The 21,411-nt window shown below is 38.3% G+C and overlaps 1 protein-coding gene across 1 annotated transcript in view; it reads right to left on the bottom strand.

The window, feature by feature from the left end:
- SORCS3 (sortilin-related VPS10 domain containing receptor 3) overlaps positions 1–21,411 on the bottom strand; it is a 618,532-nt gene that overhangs the window by 34,409 nt on the left and 562,712 nt on the right. The window contains exons 17-20 of the mRNA XM_011977522.1: positions 18,446–18,559; positions 15,065–15,236; positions 12,568–12,754; positions 6,565–6,698 (exon numbers count right to left, since the gene is read on the bottom strand). Of these exons, the coding sequence (XP_011832912.1) occupies positions 6,565–6,698; positions 12,568–12,754; positions 15,065–15,236; positions 18,446–18,559 (607 nt within the window). The remainder of the gene's footprint in view (positions 1–6,564; positions 6,699–12,567; positions 12,755–15,064; positions 15,237–18,445; positions 18,560–21,411) is intronic.

Genomic DNA, 21,411 nt, shown 5'->3' with positions numbered 1-21,411 from the left:
GCCTTCTAACACCAAGGCCAACATACACCACCCTGAGGCCCCTAAATAGGCATAAGCAGACCACTGCTGCTACCTTAGGACCCCAAACCCTGGCCCACCTGGCATCCCAGTCCCTAGCAAAAAATTTCCACAGTCTTCACTAATAACTGCCCCCAACACAGCAAGGGAATCACAGCTGCCACTGATTCTATTTAAGGCAAAAGAAATCATACAGACGCTATACTAATGCATGCACCCAGAATCAAAGCCAAAGTGCCCTACTCAACCAACACTATAAAAACATCTTCAGGAAAAAGTCCCTCCCAACAAAAGCAAATTCAAAAAATTGGAAGACGTGATCATTACACCAGCTGCACAGATATCAACGTAAGGACACAGAAAACATGAAAAAGCAAGAAAAAGTGACAACTCTGAAGGAACACAATAATTCTCCAGTAACAGATCCCAATCAAACAAAACAATTATAAAATCCAAGAAAAGGAATTCAAAATATTGATTTGAAAGAAGCTCTGTGAGATAAAAAGAGAATTCAAAAATGCAAGGAAAAGAAATCAGAAAACCAATTCATGATATGAATGAGAAATTTACCAAAGAGACACTATTAAAAAAATGCAGACAAATTCTGAACAGAAGAACCCACCAAATGAAAGACAAAATACATTTGAAAGCTTTAATAGACTAGATCAAGGAGAAGAAAGAACCTCAGATCCTGAAAACAGGTCTTTGGAAATAACCCACTCAGACAAAAATTTTAAGGGAATAATTTTTTAAAATGAGCAAAGCTTATGTGCTATATGGAACATCATAAAATGAGCAAATATTCAAATTGCTGGTATGCCAGAAGATAAAAAGAAAATGAAAGAATTACAAAATCTATTTAACAAAATAATTGTGAAAACTTTTCCCAAGTCTAGCAAGAGATTTAGATATTCAGATTCAGGAGGCTCCGATAGTTCCAAAAAGATGAAAAGCAAAAAGATCTTCTTTATGCCACATTATAGTCAAACTTTTAAAAGTCAAAGACAAATACAGAATTCAAAAAACAGGCAAAGGAAAATGTCTAGTTACTTATAAATGAACCCCCATTCAACCAAGAGTGGATTTGCCATCAGAAATCTTACAAACTAGGAGAGAATAGGATGATATATTCAAACAGCTGAAAGGAAAATACTGTCAACCAAGAATATTATACCTAACAAAGATATTCTTCATAAATGAAGAATTGAAATATTTCCCAGACAAGCAAAAGTTGAGAGAATTCATCACCACTAGATTTGCCATATTAGAAATTCTTAAGAAAATCCTGTGAAAGAGAAATAAAGAATGAAGAAAGCAAGAGGGAAAGAGAGAGAGAGAAAGAGTAAGAAAGAAAGAGCAAGAGAAAAAGAAAGAAGAAAAAAAAGAGAGAGAGAGAGAAGGAGTGAAAGAAAGAAGAGAGACAGAGAAAGAGAAAGAGAGAAAGAAAGAAACAACAAAAGAAAGAGAAAGAAAGGAGGGAGAGAGTGAGGGAGGGCAGGGAAGGCAGGCAGGCAGACACGTGAAAATATAAAAACCACTGGTAGAACAAACAAAAAAGGAAGATAAAAGATTCAAACGAAAACAAAACAAAACCACTATGATAAACAGTAAGAGAGAAAGAAAGGGACAAAGGTATACAAAACAACCAGAAATTAATTAATAAAATGATAGAAATAGGCCCTCACATATCAATAACCTTGAACATAAACAGATTAACTTCCCTCAGTAAAGATACAGCTAATGAAATGGATTTACAACACACACACACACACACACACACACACACACACACAGACCACAATATGCTGCCTACAAGGAACTCATCCCACCTGTCATGACATATATAGACTGAAAGTAAAAGGATGGGAAAAATACATTCCATGCAAATGAAAACTGAAAGTTAGTAGGAGTAGCTATATTTATATCAAAGAAACAAACTTTAAGTCAAAAACCATAAAAAAAACCCAAAAAAATACAAAGAAGATCATTATATAATGATAATGGGATCAATTCAGCAAGAAAATATCATAATTCTAAACATATATGCACCCAACACCCCAGCACCCAGATATACAAAGCAAATATTAGTAGATCTAAAGGGAGAGATAGAATCCAACACAATAATAGTTGGGAGCTTCAACACTCCACTCTCAGGATTAGACAGATCATCTAGACAGAAAACAAAGAAACATTTCACTTAAACTGCACATTAGACCAAATGGACCTAACAGATATTTACAGAAAATTTTATCCAAGAGCTAGAGAATACACATTCTTCTCATCAGCACATGGAACATTCTCCAAGATCTACCATATGTTAGGACACAAAACAAGTCTGAACAAATTTTGTAAAGTTGAAATCATACCGAGTATCTTCTCAGACCACAATGGAATAAATCTAGAAATCAATAACAAGAGGAACTTTAGAAACGGTACAAATACATAGAAATTAAATGATATGCTTCTGAATGTTGGGTCAAGAAAGAAATTACAGAGTAAATTTTAAAAAATTTGAAAAAAAAAAAACAAAAACCAGAAACACAACATACCACAACCTATGAGATATAGCAAAAGCAATGCTGAGAGGTAAGCTTATAGCAATAACTACCTACATCAGAAAAGCAGAAGGATTTCAAATAATACAATCTGCAACTCACGGAACTAGAAAAGCAAGAACAAATAAAACCCCAAATTAGTAGAAGATAAGAAATAATAAAGATCAGAGGAGAACTAAACAAAATAGAGACTAAAAAATAATACAAAAGATCAATAAACCAAAAGGTTGTTTTTTTTTGAAAAGATAAACAAAATCAATAAACCACTTGCTAGACTAACCAAGAAAGAGTAAAGACTCAAAATCAGAAATGGAAAAGGAGGCACTGCAACTGATACCACAGAAACACAAAAGATCGTTAGAGACAATTATGAACAACTATATACACTAATAAACTGAAAAACCTAGAGAAAATGGATAAATTCCTAGACACATGCAACCTACCAAGATTGAATCAGGAAGAAATAGAAAGCCTGTACAGGCCAACAACCAATAATGAGATTTAATTAGTAATAAAAAGTCTCCTGAACAAAGAAAAGTCTATGATCAGATGGCTTCACTGCTGAATTCTATCAAACTTTCAAAGATGAACTAATTTAAACTCTTCACAAACTATTACAAAAAATTTAAGAAGAGGGAATGCTCTCTAACTCATTCTACAAGACCAGAATTACCCTGATACTTAAACCAGACAAGAACTCAACAAAAAAAGAAAACTGTGGGCCAATAGGTTTGATGAATATAGAATCAAAAATTCTCAATGAAATACTAACAAACTGAATTCAACAGCATGTCAGAAAAAAATATACATCAAGATCAAGTTGAATTTACCCCAGGGATGCAAGTATAATTTAACATACACAAGTCAATAAATGTGATACATTGCATCAATAGAGTGAATGACAAAAAAACATACTATCATGTTAATAGATTCAGAAAAAGCATTTGATAAAATTTAACATCGCCAATGATAAAAAGTCTCAACAAACCAGCATAGAAGAATGTACCTTAATGTAGTAAAGGCTATATGACAAATCCATAGTTAATATCATACTGAATCAGGAAAAGTGGAAAGCCTTTCCTTTAAAGCCTAGGACATGAAGATAAGGATGCCGATTTTCACCACTGCTATTCAATATAGGACTGGAAGTCTTAACCAGAGTAATCAGGCAAGAGAAAAAAAAAAATAAAAGACCATCTAAATTTAAAAAGAAAGAGTCAAATTGTTCCTCTTTGCTGATGTATATTTAGAAAAACTTAGAGACTCCATGAAAAAACTCTTAAATCTGATCAACAAATTCAGTAAAGTTGCAGAATACAAAATCAACATAGAAAAAACAGTAGTGTTACATATCAATTAAAACAAAAACATAAAATACCCAATATCTTGTACTTTGGCACCATCAAAAATGAAATACTTCTGTATAAATTTAACAAAATGTGTATGAGATCCATGTAGGAAAAACTACAAAACTCTGTTGAAAGAAATCAAATAATAACTAAATAGATAGTCCATGTTCATGGATAGGAATACTTAACATCGTGAAGATGTCAGTTCTTATCAATTTGATCTACAGATGCAATCCAATGCCAGTCAAAATCCTAGCAAGTTAGTTTGTAGATATTGACAAAGTGATTTGAGACTATATATGGCAAGGGAAATGACTCCAAACAGTTAACATAAAATTGAAGGAGAACAAAGTTGAAGAACTGACTCTACTCAACTTCAGGATCTATTATAAATTTACAGTAATCAAAACAGGTTGTACTGGTGGAAAAAAACAGGAAAACAGACCAACGGAACCAAGTAAGTAGCCCAGAAATAGACCCACATAAGTGTAATCAACTGATTTTTCGCAAAGGAGCAAAGTTAATACAATGGAGCAAAAATGGTATTTTCAACAAATGGTGCTTGAACAACTGGACATCCACATAAAAAAAAAAAAAGAATCTAAGTATAAACCTTATGCCTTTAAAAAATGATCTCAAAATGGATCATAGATCTAAATGTAAAACTCAAAACTATAAAACTCCTAGACGACAACATAGGAGAAAACATGGATGATGTTGGGTTTGGTGAAGTCATTTGAGATACAACACCAAAGACATGATTCATGAATAAAAGAACTGATAAGCTGGACTTCCTTAAAATTAAAAACTTTGTCTACAAAAGACACTATCAAGAAATTGAAAAGATAAGCCACAGAGTGGAAGAAAATATTTGCAGAAGACATATCTGATAAAAGATTATCCAATAATACACAAAGAATTCTTAAAACTCAATAAATAATGGAACAATCCGATTTAAAAATAGGCCACAGACCTTAATAGACAACTCACCAAAGATGTTATATAGTTGGCAAATAAGCATATGAAAACTTTCTCTAAATAATATGTCATCTGGGAAATCCAAATTTAAACAAAAATGTGATACCATGACACGGCTATTAGAATGACCAAAATCCAGAACATGACATCACCAAATGCTAGTGAGGATATGGAGCAACAAGAACTCTCATTCATTGCTGGTGGAAATGCAAAATGGTCCAACCAGTTTGGAAGACAGCTTGGTGGTTTATTTCAAAATGAAACATATTGCTACCATAAGATCCAGAAATCATGCTCTTAGTATTTATCCAAAGTAGTTGAAAACTTATGTCCACACCAAACTTGCCCATGAATGTTTATAGCAGCTTTATTCATTATTGCCAAAACTTAGAAGCAACCACTACGCTCTTCAATGAGTGAATAGATAAATAAACTGTGATACATTCAGACAATGGGATATTATTCAGCACTGAAAAGAAACGAGCTATCAAGACATGAAAAGACATGGAGCAAACTTAAATGCATATTACTTAGTGAAGGAAGCCAATACGAAAACAGTGCATACTGTATGATTCCAACTATATGACATTCTGGAAAAGGCAGAACTACAGAGACAGAAAAAATATCAGTGGTTGCCAAGGATTAAGGAGGAGGCAGGTATGAATAGGTGGAGCACAGAGCATTTTTGGGGTAGTGAAACCCTTCTTTTTGATACTATAGTGGTAGATTCATGTCATTATACATTTATCCAAACCTATGGAATGTACAAAACCATAAATGAATCCCAAAGCAAACTATGGACTCTGAGTGATAATGATATATCAATGTAAGTTCATCTGTTACAACAAATGTAACTAACACTCTGGTGGGGGATGTTGATAATGGAGGAGGCTATACATGTGTAGAAGCAGGGGATATATGGAAAATCTCTGTACCACCTGTTGATTTTGCTGTGAACTTACAACTCCTCAAAAATGAAGTGTTCTTTATAAAATAGGAATAGAGAAGAACATTAAGAACATTAATTTAATTGAGGAATTCTCAGTCAAATTGTTCCCAGCTTCTATCATACAATTGTGGTCATGCTTGACACAGGTGTTGCCATCACCATGGCTGGAAGCAGGGAGTATATGGCCAGTCCAGAGTTTGGCCTCTTTTGTTCCTTTCTTTGAGATGTGGCAACCTCAGTAACTTGCCTAAAAAGAATGCTAGCATTTCTAGAACATCTAGTAAGTATTGATAAGGATTCTTTACCTGTGTTATCTTGTTTAATTTTGACTGCCCTACTTTTATCTAGACAGATAGGGCTACTTAATCTCAGAGATGCTAAGTAACTTATTTGACATTATATAACCAGTCCAAAGCCAAGATTAAGCAAAATGGAACAAATGAAATTTTAGAAATATTGATTAGAGAAGCAAGAACATGCAGGTTCGTAAAGTTTCTCAAAGTACTTTTTCTTCCTCAGGATTATTTGAACTTCCCTAATAAAGTAATGAACTTGGTGTGAAGAGGTAGGTTTTATTCAATTTTGTGGGCTCATAGGTTTATTAAGTACCTCTTATTGCCTGAATTCTCAGTGCCCCCTCAATAGACACATAAAAGCAGGAACATAGGAACATTCAGTACAGATCTAATTTGACACCAATCAGAAAGGGCCGAACCTTTGTGCTATTGCCGAACCACCAGAAATAGGTAAGGGTCCCCAGCTGACTGGGCCACACGACTGCACTGATGTTGACCTCCTTATTTCTTATGGCAACAAATGGAACTCGGAGATGAACATGCTCCACAGGACCTAAGGAAACAGAAAAAAATGACAGTGTTTATATTTCTGGATGTGGGCAAACTGTATTATACCCCTAGATTCTTAACCTTAATTTCTGTTAGCATCCCCTGTAATAAAGGAAGGTTCAGAAAACCATACACATTGGGAGGTGTGCATATGCACTTGAAATGAAGCACTGGGTATAATAGGGAACTCAAATCAAGTTTCAGATTTTTTGAGTGGCATCTGAACTAAATTTACATCTGATAAGCCTAACCACAGATGCTTATGAACCTCTAATACAAGGACAAAGCTGATTTACTAGACACTTAGCCAATAACTGGGAAGATAAACAGCAGTCTATTTTGTTATTGATGATTAGCCTGTATTGTGATTTGGGGTCAACGCATTGTGTGGAGGGCTCTTCCATTATTCCTGATTGTTAATGGGTTTCCATCTCCTTCAACAATCGGCCATTGTGCCTCATCATCTGCAGTACACACTGGGTGTCATTCAGAAACTGGCAAGGCTGTTTTCCAAAAAGGGAAAAGTATATCTCCCTAAATCAAAGGAGACACAAATGTCAGGTTCCCAAATAATACAAAATCTGCTTGCAGAAAGGTAACCAAGCTTCTCATTTTTTCCCTCAGAAAACTGATAAAAGCAGCATGATATTCTAAACTAGCAAGTAGAATAATATACATGAACACACCCTAGGCAATAAGTGAGGATTTTAATTTCCAAACTAAAATGAGAAGAGAACAAAGCTGATGAAAAACTGTTAATGTGGGCCGGTGCAGTGGCTCACACCTGTAATCCCAGCACTTTGGGTGGATCACCTGAGGTCAGGAGTTTGAGACCAGCCTGGCCAACATGGTGAAACCCTATCTCTCCTAAAAATACAAAAATTAGTTGGGCATGGTGGCAGGTGCTTGTAATCCCAGCTACTCGGGAGGCTGAAGCAGGAGAATCACTTGAATCCAGGAGGCGGAGGATGCAGTGAGCCGAAATCGCACCACTGCACTCCAGCCTGGGTGACAAGAGCAAAACTTCATCTTAATTTAAAAAAAAAAAAGCGGGTGTGGGCAGTAATGTATCAGTGTTGCATCTGAGAGGTACATAATTTTTTAGCACTGCAAGATTTTTTCTTCCTTTTTCCCTCCTTTCCTAACTCCTTTCCTTATTTCCTTTCTATCTTTGTCTTCCTCCTTCTTTCTCTTCTTTAATCCTTCCTACATACCCAAATCCAAATAAAATATTTTAATTCTCTTCCTACTATGTCAGAGCACATTTCCTTGGTTTCCACCATCATCAATTTGATGAGTACAAGTAACTGAAGAGACTTCTGTATGAAGTTCTTAAGCCACAACTGTAGCAAAGACATCTCTTCAGCCTGGATGGCTTGAATTCTTCTTATTGGTGGAGCATTTTTCAGGCCATCTAGCCATCCTTATTTGCTTCCCTGGTAATTCTGGAGACAAGTCAGTTCAAAGGGATGTTTCTCATTTCAACTCTGGCACAAATGTACTTATACGATTTTTTCCTTTATCTTACGAGTCTTAATCCTACACAGACTATTACCTTGTTCTAAAAATAAGGACAACATTTGCTCTGCCTTCCTTATAGTAATAAGAACATATGGAATTGTTATGTGGTTGTTTAAAGTACCAATAATTAATGAAAGAATGTCATGATTTCTACCATTACTGCCCACCACCACCACTGCCATCACTGTTTCTGTCTGTCATTGGGTAGAAGTCCCTCTAAGGACTTCAGTGAGCATTCTCCTGAGTCTAACTGGACATATTCTGTGTCACAGGTAATTTTATATTGAAGGGGAAAGTGTTTGGACAGCAACTGCTATTTGGGTGGGGAGACCAGCCAGGCCAGTGTATGAGCAAAGGATAAATGCTTGAGGGGGATGGATGCCCTAGTTTCCATGATGTACTTATTTCACATTGCATACCTGTATCAAAACATCTCATGTACCCCATAAATATATATACCGACTATGTACCCACAACAATTAAAAATAAAATAAAACTGAATACTTAAAAGGAAGAGTATCTACAGCCTGAGAATGCTTTCTGCCTAAAGTTCTCTGCCTTGACCCCAGACATATGGCATCTCAAGATTTCTCTTAGCAAACACTTTCAACTTTGTCAATTCAGACACACGTTTGGTTGAAGGTTGACTTATTTTAAATAACAATTTTTTTGTTATTATTTTTGTATGATTTGTTTGTTCATGAGAGCAAAAAAGGCACAAGATGTGAGAAAATAATGGATAATTTCATTGCTTTATTTACTCATTTTTAGGAGTTTACCTAATTTATGTCTCTTTACAGTTTGTGTTTTATTGATCAATGGGGGAAGAGAAAGAGGCTGTGGGGAGGGGATTCTGGCTAGTCCACTTCCAAGGAGGGAGATGAAAAACTGCCTTCTCCATGTCCAGATTCAAATCTCTCATTTTTCTCCTGATAGGAAAGGGGCCCCTTTAGGGGACCTTTTTACCCTCAAAGTCACTGCTTCTGTTCTCACTTATCCTCCAGAAAGCATGAAACCCATTCCCCAACACACCTCATGGGAACCCTGGGATCTTCCACAGTTAAGCAATGATGCAGCTGTGGTTCATGGCCTTGAGTTTCTTCTTGGCTTTCTGTCACTTGGGGGACTTGGCTCAGTGGGAGCTGACAGTGTCAGGTCCTCTGATATCCAAGAAGATAAAAGGAGAACCCCTTCTCCATAAACTCATGCCAAACACAAAAAGGATATGGTGTTTACGACTTGGAAGACCATCACTCATGGTTGCATTTATTCCGCTTCAGGACAAGCGTGTTTGGTTAAAAATAATCCTAAGGAACACTACCATACAGCAGTTTTTTTAAGGCAAAGATTCTGAGCCAGGAGCCCTGGGCTTTGATGTGGAGACAAACCAAGGATCAATGAGAAGAGATGACAGCTGAGCAGATTCAGGAAGAAACAGTGCAAACTTCTAAATTCCTCACTGTCAAATAGTGCCCCTTTTGATAAAAATCTAATAATCTGTGCGAGATTGGTTATTATGGGCAGCTAACAACTACGTTTGTTAGCTAATGGCCCAAGATAAGGCCAAGAGCAGTCTCCACAATAAAAACTGTCTGGAAAATGCAGCCATGATTGATTTGGAGGGAATTATGAGCACAATAAAAGTTTCAAGGAACATTTCCTCCCTCATGCACATAAGCCACGGTATAAACCAGTTCCTTGCTGTTGTGTTTTTTGCCAGTAAGATACATTGGTTGTCACACCCTGAAGGCAAGGCCTACTCTTGGCAGAATCAGAAATGTGGGTGGGGCAAGTCCTTGGAACAGAGAAATGTGAAGTTCGTTTTCCTTCCTTGTCTTCATTTTTAAATGCGGCAAAAATGTCAGGTACGAAGTTAATAGGAAGTACTTAGTAAATACTCTAATTTATCATGCACCAAGCTGGGTGATAGGCAGCATTCTGCACACTGTGCCAAAAAATAACATGGACCTGAAATTGCTGTCCTGAGGAAGGTCTGCTTGCAAGTTGGCCCCTGGCTGGTATCTGGGAAGATGGCTCTGGGAGTGTTTCCAGTCAACCATTAACTGATAAGAGTGGTTCGCTCTGCCTAAACTGTTCTTGCAAACAGTATGGTTTATTCCCAATGCTTTCCATTGGGAATCTGGAGTTTTGTTACATGCCAGGCAGAGGGTACCTACATGACTGGCCCGCATTAAAAACTTTAGGCACTGAGTCTCTAATGAGATTCTGTTTTAGACAGCCTTTTCATACATGTTACAACTCATTGCTGGATAAAGGAGTGTCCTGTGTGACTTTGTGGGGAGAAAACTCACAGAAGCTTCTGCCTCGTTTCCTCCAGACTTTGCCCCCTGAGCCTTTTCCCTTTGAGGATTTTGTTTTGTACCCTTTCGCTGTAATGAATCATCATCATGAGTGAAACTTTAGCTGAGCCCTGTGGGTCTGCCTAGTGAATCACCAAACCTGGTGGTGGTCTTGGGGATACCAAACACATGCACACCTCATCCAGCTTGATTCTCACAGCCTCCCTTTTAGCTAAGCACTGAAGATAAGGGTTTTTGTTTTTTTGAGGCAGTCTCTCTCTGTCTCCCAGGCTGGAGTGCAGTGGCGCCCGGCTAATTTTGTGTATTTTCAGTAGAGACGGGTTTCACCGTGTTAGCCAAGATGGTCTCAATCTCCTGACTCCTTGATCTGCCTGCCTTGGCCTCCCAAAGTGCTGGGATCACAGGTGTGAGCCACTGCGCCCAGCCAGCATTGAAGATAAGAAATTGGAGGTTTATAAAGCCTAAGAACATTGACCAATAGTAGACATTTAACAAAGGAATGTGATCGGAATTCAAGCACAGATCTCCCTTGTTCCAAAGCCTGGGCTCATGAACACCATGCACATCACCCACCTGGGTTTCTGACCTGGTGCTTCTGGCACAGAATGGTTGTAGTTGATGTGATGTGGTTCTCACTTTGCCTGTTTATGGCTCATTTGTAGCAGCACCCCACCTTCCCACCAGAATGGAAACTCTGTAAGAGGAGGGCCATATCTGCATTGCTACCTCCTAGTGCCTAGCAGAGTGCCTTCCATATTTTAAGACTTCAACAAATTTTTGTTAAATTAATTAGTGAATGATCGGATGTTTTTTTTGTGTGTTTACTATTACAAAAGCCCCATGAGGCAAAGTAGCAGTTAGAATTAAGTCATTTTAAAACTGGAGTTCAGGAGATCCAGAGATGAAATCATTTATCTCATGGCCATGTAGCCTGTCATTTTTAGGGACATGATTGAGCTACATAATCCAGGTCTCCTCTCACACACATCCCTTATCACTTTTGGTCCGTTTACTGGCATTTTGACCAGAGAGCTAGGAGACTAGCTAGCTTACTGTTTGCCAGGAAGCTCTTAGGTATAGGTTGTTTATATGATAGAGTTGATGCCATCACTGAGTTGTTAATAGGAGGGTACTCCTTGTTTTCACTTAGACTCTTTCAGAACTTAAAATTTCACCATATGTAGCATATTACCTGGAAATTATTGTGGGGTATGAAAGTAAGAACCATGGAAGTCCTTAGACTCAAGAATATCACTGATACACATGTGGGAAACCAATCCCAGTCCCATGACAACATTTCCTTGACCTGACATTCTAAAATCACAATATTAAAGTTTCAGTTTACATGCATCAAATTCTAGAATAGACAATACACAAAATGCATCCAGCACAAAAGAAATATTTTGGAACACCAACTGTTCTTTTGGTTTGTGCCAAGCAACAGCCAATAGCAATGAAATAGATTCTAGGACAACAAAATATTTTTGGACAGTTCTTAGAATTGTCAAAACAGAATGAATTTGCAGTAACCTTTTATGTAAAAATTAGTTTTGTGTGTGTGTTTAGTTCTACATTAAAAATATCCAAACGTGTTTATTTAATCCTTCTTTGGCTCTTACAACACAAATAACAGTTGACTTTGATTTTTGCATTCTTCATTCATGATAGATTGAGAATGAGCCTGAGACTATCAACCAGACGGCTTGTTTCTTTTTCATTTTGAGGATTCTCCAAAAGGAAGAGAGGAGACTTTTACCTGAATGTGTATGCATGCACACATTTATATTAGAGCAGAGTGGTGCTGAAAAGGAGGGCCCAGTTGGTAATATGTTATCCAAACTTCAAAATAATCAATCTATTTCCGTATCATAAAACTCAGAAACACAAATGAGTACATATCTCCACCATTTGGTTTGGGTAATTGTAGTAGTCACAGCGAACCTGGTCTCAGCTCTGAATTTTAGGAAGTCTGAACAGAACTAGTTGCCAACTGGGAATAAAGAGAAAAAGGGGCTGGTGCCTGCTACTTACAAACCACATGCAGGAAGAGGACAGCTGTATCTGAGCCAAGGTTGTTCTCTGCATAGGCTGTCACCTGGAAGATCCCTGCACTCTTATACACGTGCTTGATGCCGTCCTCGATGGGGCTGAAGTTTGCGTAGGACACAGCAATCCCATCCCCAAAGTCAAGCTGGATGTTTGTCCTTTGGAGATCACCCTGCAAGACGGCATAGCAGATGGGTCAATTTACGTGGTCCAGCCATACTCCTATCTGATGCTTCCTCCTGTTGCTTCAGCATCAACTTCTGATGACCCATAGTCTTTCCCAAGGGGCTGAAACACCTGCAACACAATGATCACACTCCCATCTGATCCACAGGGCACTATAGGCAGGCACTATGGACCTATTGTCTTCATCGCCTAAGCTTAGGGCAACCTGAGTTGGTATGACACTGGCAATAGTGGGCAAGGTAGACCCTCTATAAAGTTCTGAAGGGAAGCCAAGGTTTCACTGACTCCCTCACATACATAGTTTAATTCTCCTTCTGTGTCGTAATAATAATTGCAGTCATAGTAGCAGCAAATAGTTACAGAGGTTCTTTTATTAGTGCCAAGCAAGTACCCTCCTCATAATTCCATATTGTAGAAAGTATTTTGTCCCCATTTGTGTGGGGACAAAAATAAGTAGTTAGACCAAAGTTTCATAGTGAGTACAGGAAGACCAGGTTCCAGACCCAGTCTGGTTTCAATAATGCCTTCAGTTGCCATGCAGTTGTAATTGTTCCTATTTTGAGTATTTGCTATGTTACAAGAATTATGCTACTCACTTAATACATATTATATAACGCCATCTGCAAAATAACAGCAGGGATAGGATGGCGATTCCCATTCTACAGATGAATACTGCATACCACCCAAAATTATATCCTTGTTCTGTTATCCTTGGACTTCCCTAAATCTACCTAAGCCTCCTCTTCCCTGAAGCCTTTTCAGATCATCCCAGCTCACAGATATCTCTATCTCTTGGAAAGCCAAGAGCTCTCTGTGTACTACCTGGTAACATCATGCCAATGATTCAAGTGAATGCATCTCACCACCCAAAGCCAACATTTAGCTTCTTAAGGGCCTATGCTGAACCCCATTCTTCTTGGTCCCCACCCTACCACCATCACATTGGGCCAACACTTTGGATCAACACAATGCACTTGACCACAAAACAAAGATCCTATATGAAGAAGAATATCATTGCTCTGTTCATATATGAAGATGAATGATAGAATAGAGAAATACATCATTTTGGAATTATGAGCCAATCCTTCTGCCCAGTGAATGTGCACTGATCACAGTTTCACTTTCCATCTCTTCCCCCATGGCAGCCCAGATGTGAATGAAATATTGATAGGTGCTCTCTTGCCCCCCACACAATGTCAACTATCCTTGAGTTTATGAATATAAATTAAAGTGGAAATGAACTGGAGGCAATTCAAATGGATAAGATCGTGACTCTTCACATCCATTCAAGAGAAGGTTTTTATAGCTGTGGTCCTGGAAACTCCCTAGTGGAAATGTGATAATGACCTCCTCTGAATCTTAAAGTCCTTTAATTCAAGCACCTGCTATAAGTGAAGGCTGAGAAATCTGTCAACCCAGGATAAGGAACCTTCACCACCCTGTCCAGTGTGCTCCTGACTTTAAAGGTTTCTGAAGTGCTCATACTTGTGAAAAAAAGACTCCTGGCCTGTTTTGCCTTCTTTCCAAGATCTCAAGAGCACAGAGCAATTTGCATATAAATTTAGAGGGCTGTGTCAATCAGGCAAGCCTTCCTGCTCCACCACTCAGCAAAGAGTGCCTTAAATGCCTTAGTATAGTAAGCAATTCAACAGCTTATAAAAGAAGCAGACAACAGAGATATTCCCATACTGGAATCAATGTATGCAGTCTGATTTTACTGCCCAGATTTCAGAAGACACTAAAAAAGTGAAAGAATACAGCATCTAGCTGATAGAAAAGTATCTAATACAACACTCTTTATAAAGATAACTTTAAAGGATTTCAATAATCTTCCCCACCCTCACGCTCATACTTTCAAGACCTCGTGAAAGCTTCGTGGGCTTTTCTAATCAGTGGGATTAAGGGTTAGAATAAAGCAAAAGAGGCTCCTAAAAGCAACAGATAAAATTTGAATTTCCTTCCTCTGGCCAAGTTTACAGTTTATGGTCTTATGGTAATAAATATTCTCTCAGCAAAGCAGACTTTAATGGAGACCCTGAAGAATATAGCCACATCTGCATGCTCCAGAGGCAAGCGGGCTCCCACTGCAGACTGGGTCTTTATTGTGGGATAAAGGGAGAAAGGTCAGTAAACACCCCAAGCCCTCTTTCACCCTTGTCTGTCTTCTTTCCAGAAGTTTCAGCTTCTCACCATTGACTTTGGTGCACGGGTCTCTGGGAATGTAAGATCTTCTTTTTCCATTCTGGGAATAGTCTGGTTGGGAGTTCCGACCTCAGAGAACCAGTCGAGCACCTACCTCCTCCATGAGGATGATGAAAGTTGCATTGTGCCCCTGCTCTGCCACCAGGCGCCCATCGGTCGTCACCACATGGAGGCCCCGAGGGGCTTTTCCAGGGCACATCTGGGCCTTGGCGGTGTACTTCTCTCTTAGCCCATCTGTGCAGTTGTTGGACACAATCCGCCGATACCTAAGTAGAATTGACAATTCATAGTGGTTTGTGTCGAGTGTGTTGTTGCTGTTGTGTGTGTGTGTGTGTGTGTGTGTGTGTGTATGATAAAGGGAATGTAAGAGAGCAAGAGCAAAACAGGTGCTTCACACAGCGGCCCCTAGAAACCAAGTCTCAAAGAAGACAGACAGACATTTACGAAGCTGAACAAATGCTGAGGACCTGCTATCCCTCCATCTTGGGAAGAGTAGCTCCTTAAACATTATTATTGATCCTACCTGGTGAGCCACAGATTGGATCAGTGTCTAAACCAGACAAGAAAAATCAATGTCTGACTCACACACAACAAAAGAGGAGGCAGACTCATTGGACTAGGGAAATGGGAAAAGCAGGTGCTTCTACTTGTGAGGGACAAACCTGTTTCTATCTCCCAGAGGCCATCTCCAGCTTTCTCTGTACCAGAAAGCAGGTAGAACATCAAACTTTTTCTAACTCTGATTAATCAGAAGGCTGCTACCTATCTTCCCTATTCCTCCAGGGCATCATTTCTTCCCCTAATGCCTAATAGCCCTTGCTGTGGAGCCACTGGGCTATTTCAGAGCACATTTTATTTTCTCCTTGCTAATATTTCATTTCTCACTCAGCATAAACACCAGATTAGAAACACAAATTTGAAACTCCTATTCAGTCTCACTATGCCACTATGTAAAATTATCTTATAGAAGAGGTAGGCATGGGAAAATCACCTGACAAAGCACTATGACCTTCTGTGACAAGGACATCATTATGTACAATGACACCATGTCATCTTCCTTGCCTACCAACCCCAGCACATGAAGTCAAGCCAAGAGCTTTCCTACAACCCTGATCTGCATGATGGGCATATTTCCAGGCACATGACCATCTATAAGGCTGCACTGAACATACAAATGTTCTGGTAAAACCACGTGAAAGAAACATACCACCACTATGACCATCACCACCATCATCACCAGCAGCATTATTATCACCATCATCATCACCATTACATGCTCATTACATTTTGTCTTCTTTCACTCACTATGTCAAGAATAATTAACAAATCCATCTATTTTGCCTTCCTATGATGGTTTCAAAAACAGAGAAATTTATAATTCTTTTTGAATGATATTAGTCTTCCATCATACCTGACATTTTCCCTAGATCCCCTCAGCCACCCCACTGCTGAATTACACCTCCATTCAGAGATCCCAGGGGATATTAAGCAAATGTTGTATGTCATTATTGTCTTAGATCAAATTATGATATAATATCTTGCATATATACATCATTTTTGTCAACTGAGCTTATAATGGGTCTAAAGTTATTCTGGTTAACACAGCACCACTTGTCCATATGGTAGCCAATATGGTAGCTCACCTTGTGGCTACGGAGCACTTGAAATGTCATTGGTGTGACAGCTGAAATGATAATATTTTTGAAATTTTGGGTTAAAGAAAACATTATTAAAATTAATATCACCTTATTTTTTACATTTTTAATGTGGTTACTAGAAAATCTAAAATTACATATATGCCTCACATTATAGTTAATTTGGTCATCACTGGTCTAGACAGTCAAGATTTGTAATCAATTTATACTTTCTCAGGATGTATAGTTACAAGATACTCAGTTTTTACTGATGATAGCTATTTCAGTGGGTACCATGTCCTAACACAAACTTGATATCATCTACTCTTCTTTTTCAAGTTCAGTTGGCCATTAACTCAAGCTGGTTGATGATTTGTAAACATAAGCCAACATTTACACAATCTGGAGGTATTGGTCAACATCTGTAGCATCTTTGCTTTCTTTCTTTTTTTTTTTTTTTAATTGCCATTCCCTTTCATTCTCCTGAATTATTTTGTTAGCTATTTGGGATTTTGGCATACCTAAGTTGCTTAAAATGTGGTGTACCTACACATGTCACATGATCCCATGAAATGTTTTAATTCAATTCTTTTATAATTCTGTTTTAACCTGCAATCACATTCAGCCCAGGCCCTCGCTGGGAATTTGGTGGCCCAACTAATCACTTGTGCCCATAATACTCCCTTTCCTCAAACTTCCTGGCACTTTGTTCTCTGACACCACAATCTCTTTAAGTTCATGCTGTAGGATCTGCAATTTGAATGCCTTAAGTCCCTAAACTATACTCGTACAATTAAATAACAGCAAAGATTCTTGAGTCTTAGCTCAGGCTCCAGGAATAGCCCTCCCAGCACTAAATAGTTGACATGCATTTCAGAGTATCTCAGACCAGTCGGCACTTCTTTTTCATCATATTTTTTCCTTTGTTGACATCAGTTAGGTAGATAGTACCAACACTATGTTACAACTAACTATGGCAAAAGCATCAAGATGAATAACTTGACTGAGATGACAGAAGATCCACTGGGAGAGTTAAGACTGGCATCCAGAACAACTCAGTCCCTTGCTACTCAGAGTGGTCCAGGGACCAGCAATATCGACATCACATGGGAGCTCACAGAAAAGAAGAATTTCACCCCCATCCCAGATCTCCCAAATCAGAAACCGCATTTTAATAAGATCCCCAGGTGATTGATAGGCACATTAACATTTGAGAGGTGCTGTCTTAGACCACCCATCCACTTGCCAAATCTGTTCTTGGTTATAGAGGCAGCAAAGGAAAGGGAAAGACAACAAATCTTCAAGAAAATGTTTTTCAAGCATCTGAAAGAGTAACTGATACATGAACAAAGAGATAAACACGCATGTAATTTGAGAATTCCTGAAAAGCGTCCTTGACATTTTTATTCCAGGAATTCCTAGAATGGAACTTTGGAATTTTCATTTTAAGTTTTCAGCATCAGTGTCAGCGAGTTTCAGTTCATCTTTCACTAGAAAGTACTGTAATATCTGCACATTACTCGTATTAATTTAATTCACTTGAGTGTCAAGGAAGAAGCTACATGTCCTTCCAGAAGAGAAGGATTAACTAAAACAATAACTATGGTCTATCATAAGTAAATATCCAAAGGTATTGAAATCTGGTTGATCAGAAATCTCTTCTGATGCTCTCCAAATAAGTACTCTAAGCTAAAGAACTCCTCACTTCCCCTCAAATGCCATTTGTTATAAACAGACTCTATCTTCACTCCATTGTATTCAATAGCAATGCATGTCCTTCGGTCCTAGTTTAGAGAAACAGGAAAACAAGTGAGCTGAGTTCCTGAAGGTGTTTTACTTACCCAGTGCTGTTAAGGTAGCTTTGACCAAGGCTGCAGTCCTTTGATGGGGATGCTGGATTGTACCAGAAAGCTGGGACACACTGGCTCTCCCCATGTCTCTCATACCCATAGTCACTGTCAGGAAAATGAATATTGCATAGTAGTACATATGTACAAATGCTAAAGTAACCACAGGCACACACAAACATATACATGTCCCTATTGCCATCCAGAAAGTCCTAACACATTGTTTTAAATATCCCCAGTGAGGGTAAATATTCATATTTTGAAAGTGAACTTTTAGCCTTTTAAATAATTCCATGTCATTTGGAGTCCAGTCTACAGAACAAAATAGCAACTTAGCAAATAGAAATTCTAGGTTTAAAAAGGTATTGATACAAATAATGTGGCAGGTATATTGGCTTGGGAGTAAATGTGGAGGATGCTGTCAAAAGTACATTTTAAGTCACAGCAGAATTATTGAAATAAGTACATGACAACAAAGACAATGATTTACCCTCTCTGAAACAAGTATATACATGTGCATTCACATGGACACATGGAGTCAGTCAAACTTTTCCTGACTAGATAAAATAAAGACCCCTATTTCCCTAAAAATAAAACAAAACTACACTATAGCTCTTTTTGTGTATTTCTTTAAAATCCTAGCCATAATAAAATGAAGAAAGTCTGCTACGATTTCTTTCCGCTTTTCTCCCTGATGAAAAACAGAAAAGGAACAGAGCAGTGTAGAGAAGGAGGTCCCCTATCTGAAGTACAAACGGTGTTTCCCTACTTCTTGGAGGTTCAGAAGCCTCCTGGGTGTGTAAATGTCAACGTAGAAGAACAATAAAGTAGGTAGAAGGGATTATTGCTCTTGTAGCCAACCAGAGGTCATTGAGGGTAGCTTCACTTGGCAGAATTCATGTTTCTAAGTTAAGCATCGTAGGGTTTTCTGAAACCCACCGATGGGGCAAAATGAACTGGACATATAAATATTAATCCATTAAGTGTTAATAAAACATAAAGCAGCAGAAAAGAAGTTGCTTTCTCAGAACCCACAGCTCCTTTCTTTTTCTGCTTCCTGCATATTCTTTGAGCCAAGATTTTGCGGAAGTTCAATGAAAACAGAGGCAAATTGTCTGTGTGTGTATCTACAATAGGAATGAAGGGGAGAGGGGACTGAAAATTTAAATTTAATTCCACATCTATTTATAACTCAATATGTGCCCTGCCCTGTAAAATAATAATAATAATAATAGTAATAAACTTAAAAAGGTGTGACAATCCCTGTCCTCAAAGGGTTTTCAGTCTTTAGGGGAGAGAGATACAGCATACCCCAAACACGACTAAAGAACAGAATAAAACGATATGCAGCACAGCACTAAACAGTACAGCTAAGAAAGAACCAATTGATTAATGAGATCATACACAATATCTTCCCAGTCTGACCCCACCCCACCTTCTTACCCAGCTTCCCATCAAACTCTTAACTGAAGACTTCTAGCCAACCTTTTCAACCCTCTTTATCTTTTTATATGTAATCCCTCAGGCTTGAAGCATTCCACTTTTTTCTATGTTTGGTAGTTTCCTACTTATCCTTCTTTAATATCTAGGTCATAGAATGCCATCGCTGGTTCCCCAGACAAAATCTTTGGGGTCATAACCTGTTGGTAACTATAAATGGAAGCTACAAAAGAGCAGAGATATTCGTCAGTTTTTGTTTGTTTGTTTGTTTTTGACCAATATGAATTTAGAACAATACCTAGGACATTTCAGGCATTAAATATTTATTGGGTAAATGAATTCCAATTACATTAGAAAGCAATTGCAGCTGGGCACAGTACTTCACACCTGTAATCCCAGCACTTTGGGAGGCCGAGGCAGGTGGATCACCTGAGGTCAGGAGTTTGAGACCAGCCTGGTCAACATGGTAAAACCCCGTCTCTACTAAAAATACACAAAAAGTATCCAGGCATGGTGGCAGATGCCTGTAATCCCAACTACTTGGGAGTCTGAGGCAGGAGAATCGCTTCAACCCAGGAGGTGGAGGTTGCAGTGAGCCAAGACCGCACCACTGCACTCCAGCCTGGGCAACAAGAGCGAAAACTCTGTCTCAAAAGAAAAAAATTAAATTATCCCATTTTATTACATGGTTGCCATTACAACGGTCTCTGCAGGAAGACTGTGAGCCCATAACTGATGCTACAGTGTGGACTGCAGAGAGTCGCCCCAAGTGCCCAACAGATTCCCGTGGAGTTAATGTGACAAGAATCATGGATTGCTACATAGAAAGGTGGAATTTTAGATCAGTCTTGATACTGGCATGTTTAAATGAAGCTGGAAGGAAGGAAGGAAGGAGAAAGAGACATTTCTGCCAAGTAAATGTTTTGGCCAAGCCTCCTGATTAACTACTGGAGATCTCAGCCTGACAGTTCATAGGGACTCAATGTTGTGCCAGCTTGTAATAGCCCATGAGAGCTCACAGTTAACATCTCAGAAATGTTGCAAGCTAATTAATGGTTGTTAAACAAAGCCACTATTAAAAATGAAATTGTATGAAATTTCAATTATATAAATTATATTACAAAGGTAATACTTAAAACATATATTCCTGATTACTATATTTTAATATTATATATAATATATACTATATTATATAAAAACTATTCTATCATTCTAATGTCCATGCTATTGAGGTGCTTTACATCCATGTATCTGTATGGTGGGAATATTATATAATGTGTGGTACTAGCTCTCTCTCTGTATGGTGAGAATATTATATAATGTTGTGGTACTAGCTCTCTCTCTGTATGGTGGGAATATTATATAATGTTGTGGTACTAGTTCTCTCTCTGTATGGTGGGAATATTATATAATGTTGTGGTAATAGCTCTCTCTCTGTATGGTGGGAATATTATATAATGTGTGGTACTAGCGATCTCTCTGTATGGTGGGAATATTATATAATGTTGTGGTACTAGCTA

The sequence above is a fragment of the Mandrillus leucophaeus genome, unplaced genomic scaffold, assembly GCF_000951045.1.
Source record: "Mandrillus leucophaeus isolate KB7577 unplaced genomic scaffold, Mleu.le_1.0 Scaffold18, whole genome shotgun sequence".
Taxonomy (NCBI): domain Eukaryota; kingdom Metazoa; phylum Chordata; class Mammalia; order Primates; family Cercopithecidae; genus Mandrillus; species Mandrillus leucophaeus.
Note: the sequence above shows the minus strand (reverse complement) of the source record. Positions and strands in the feature narration are given on the sequence as shown.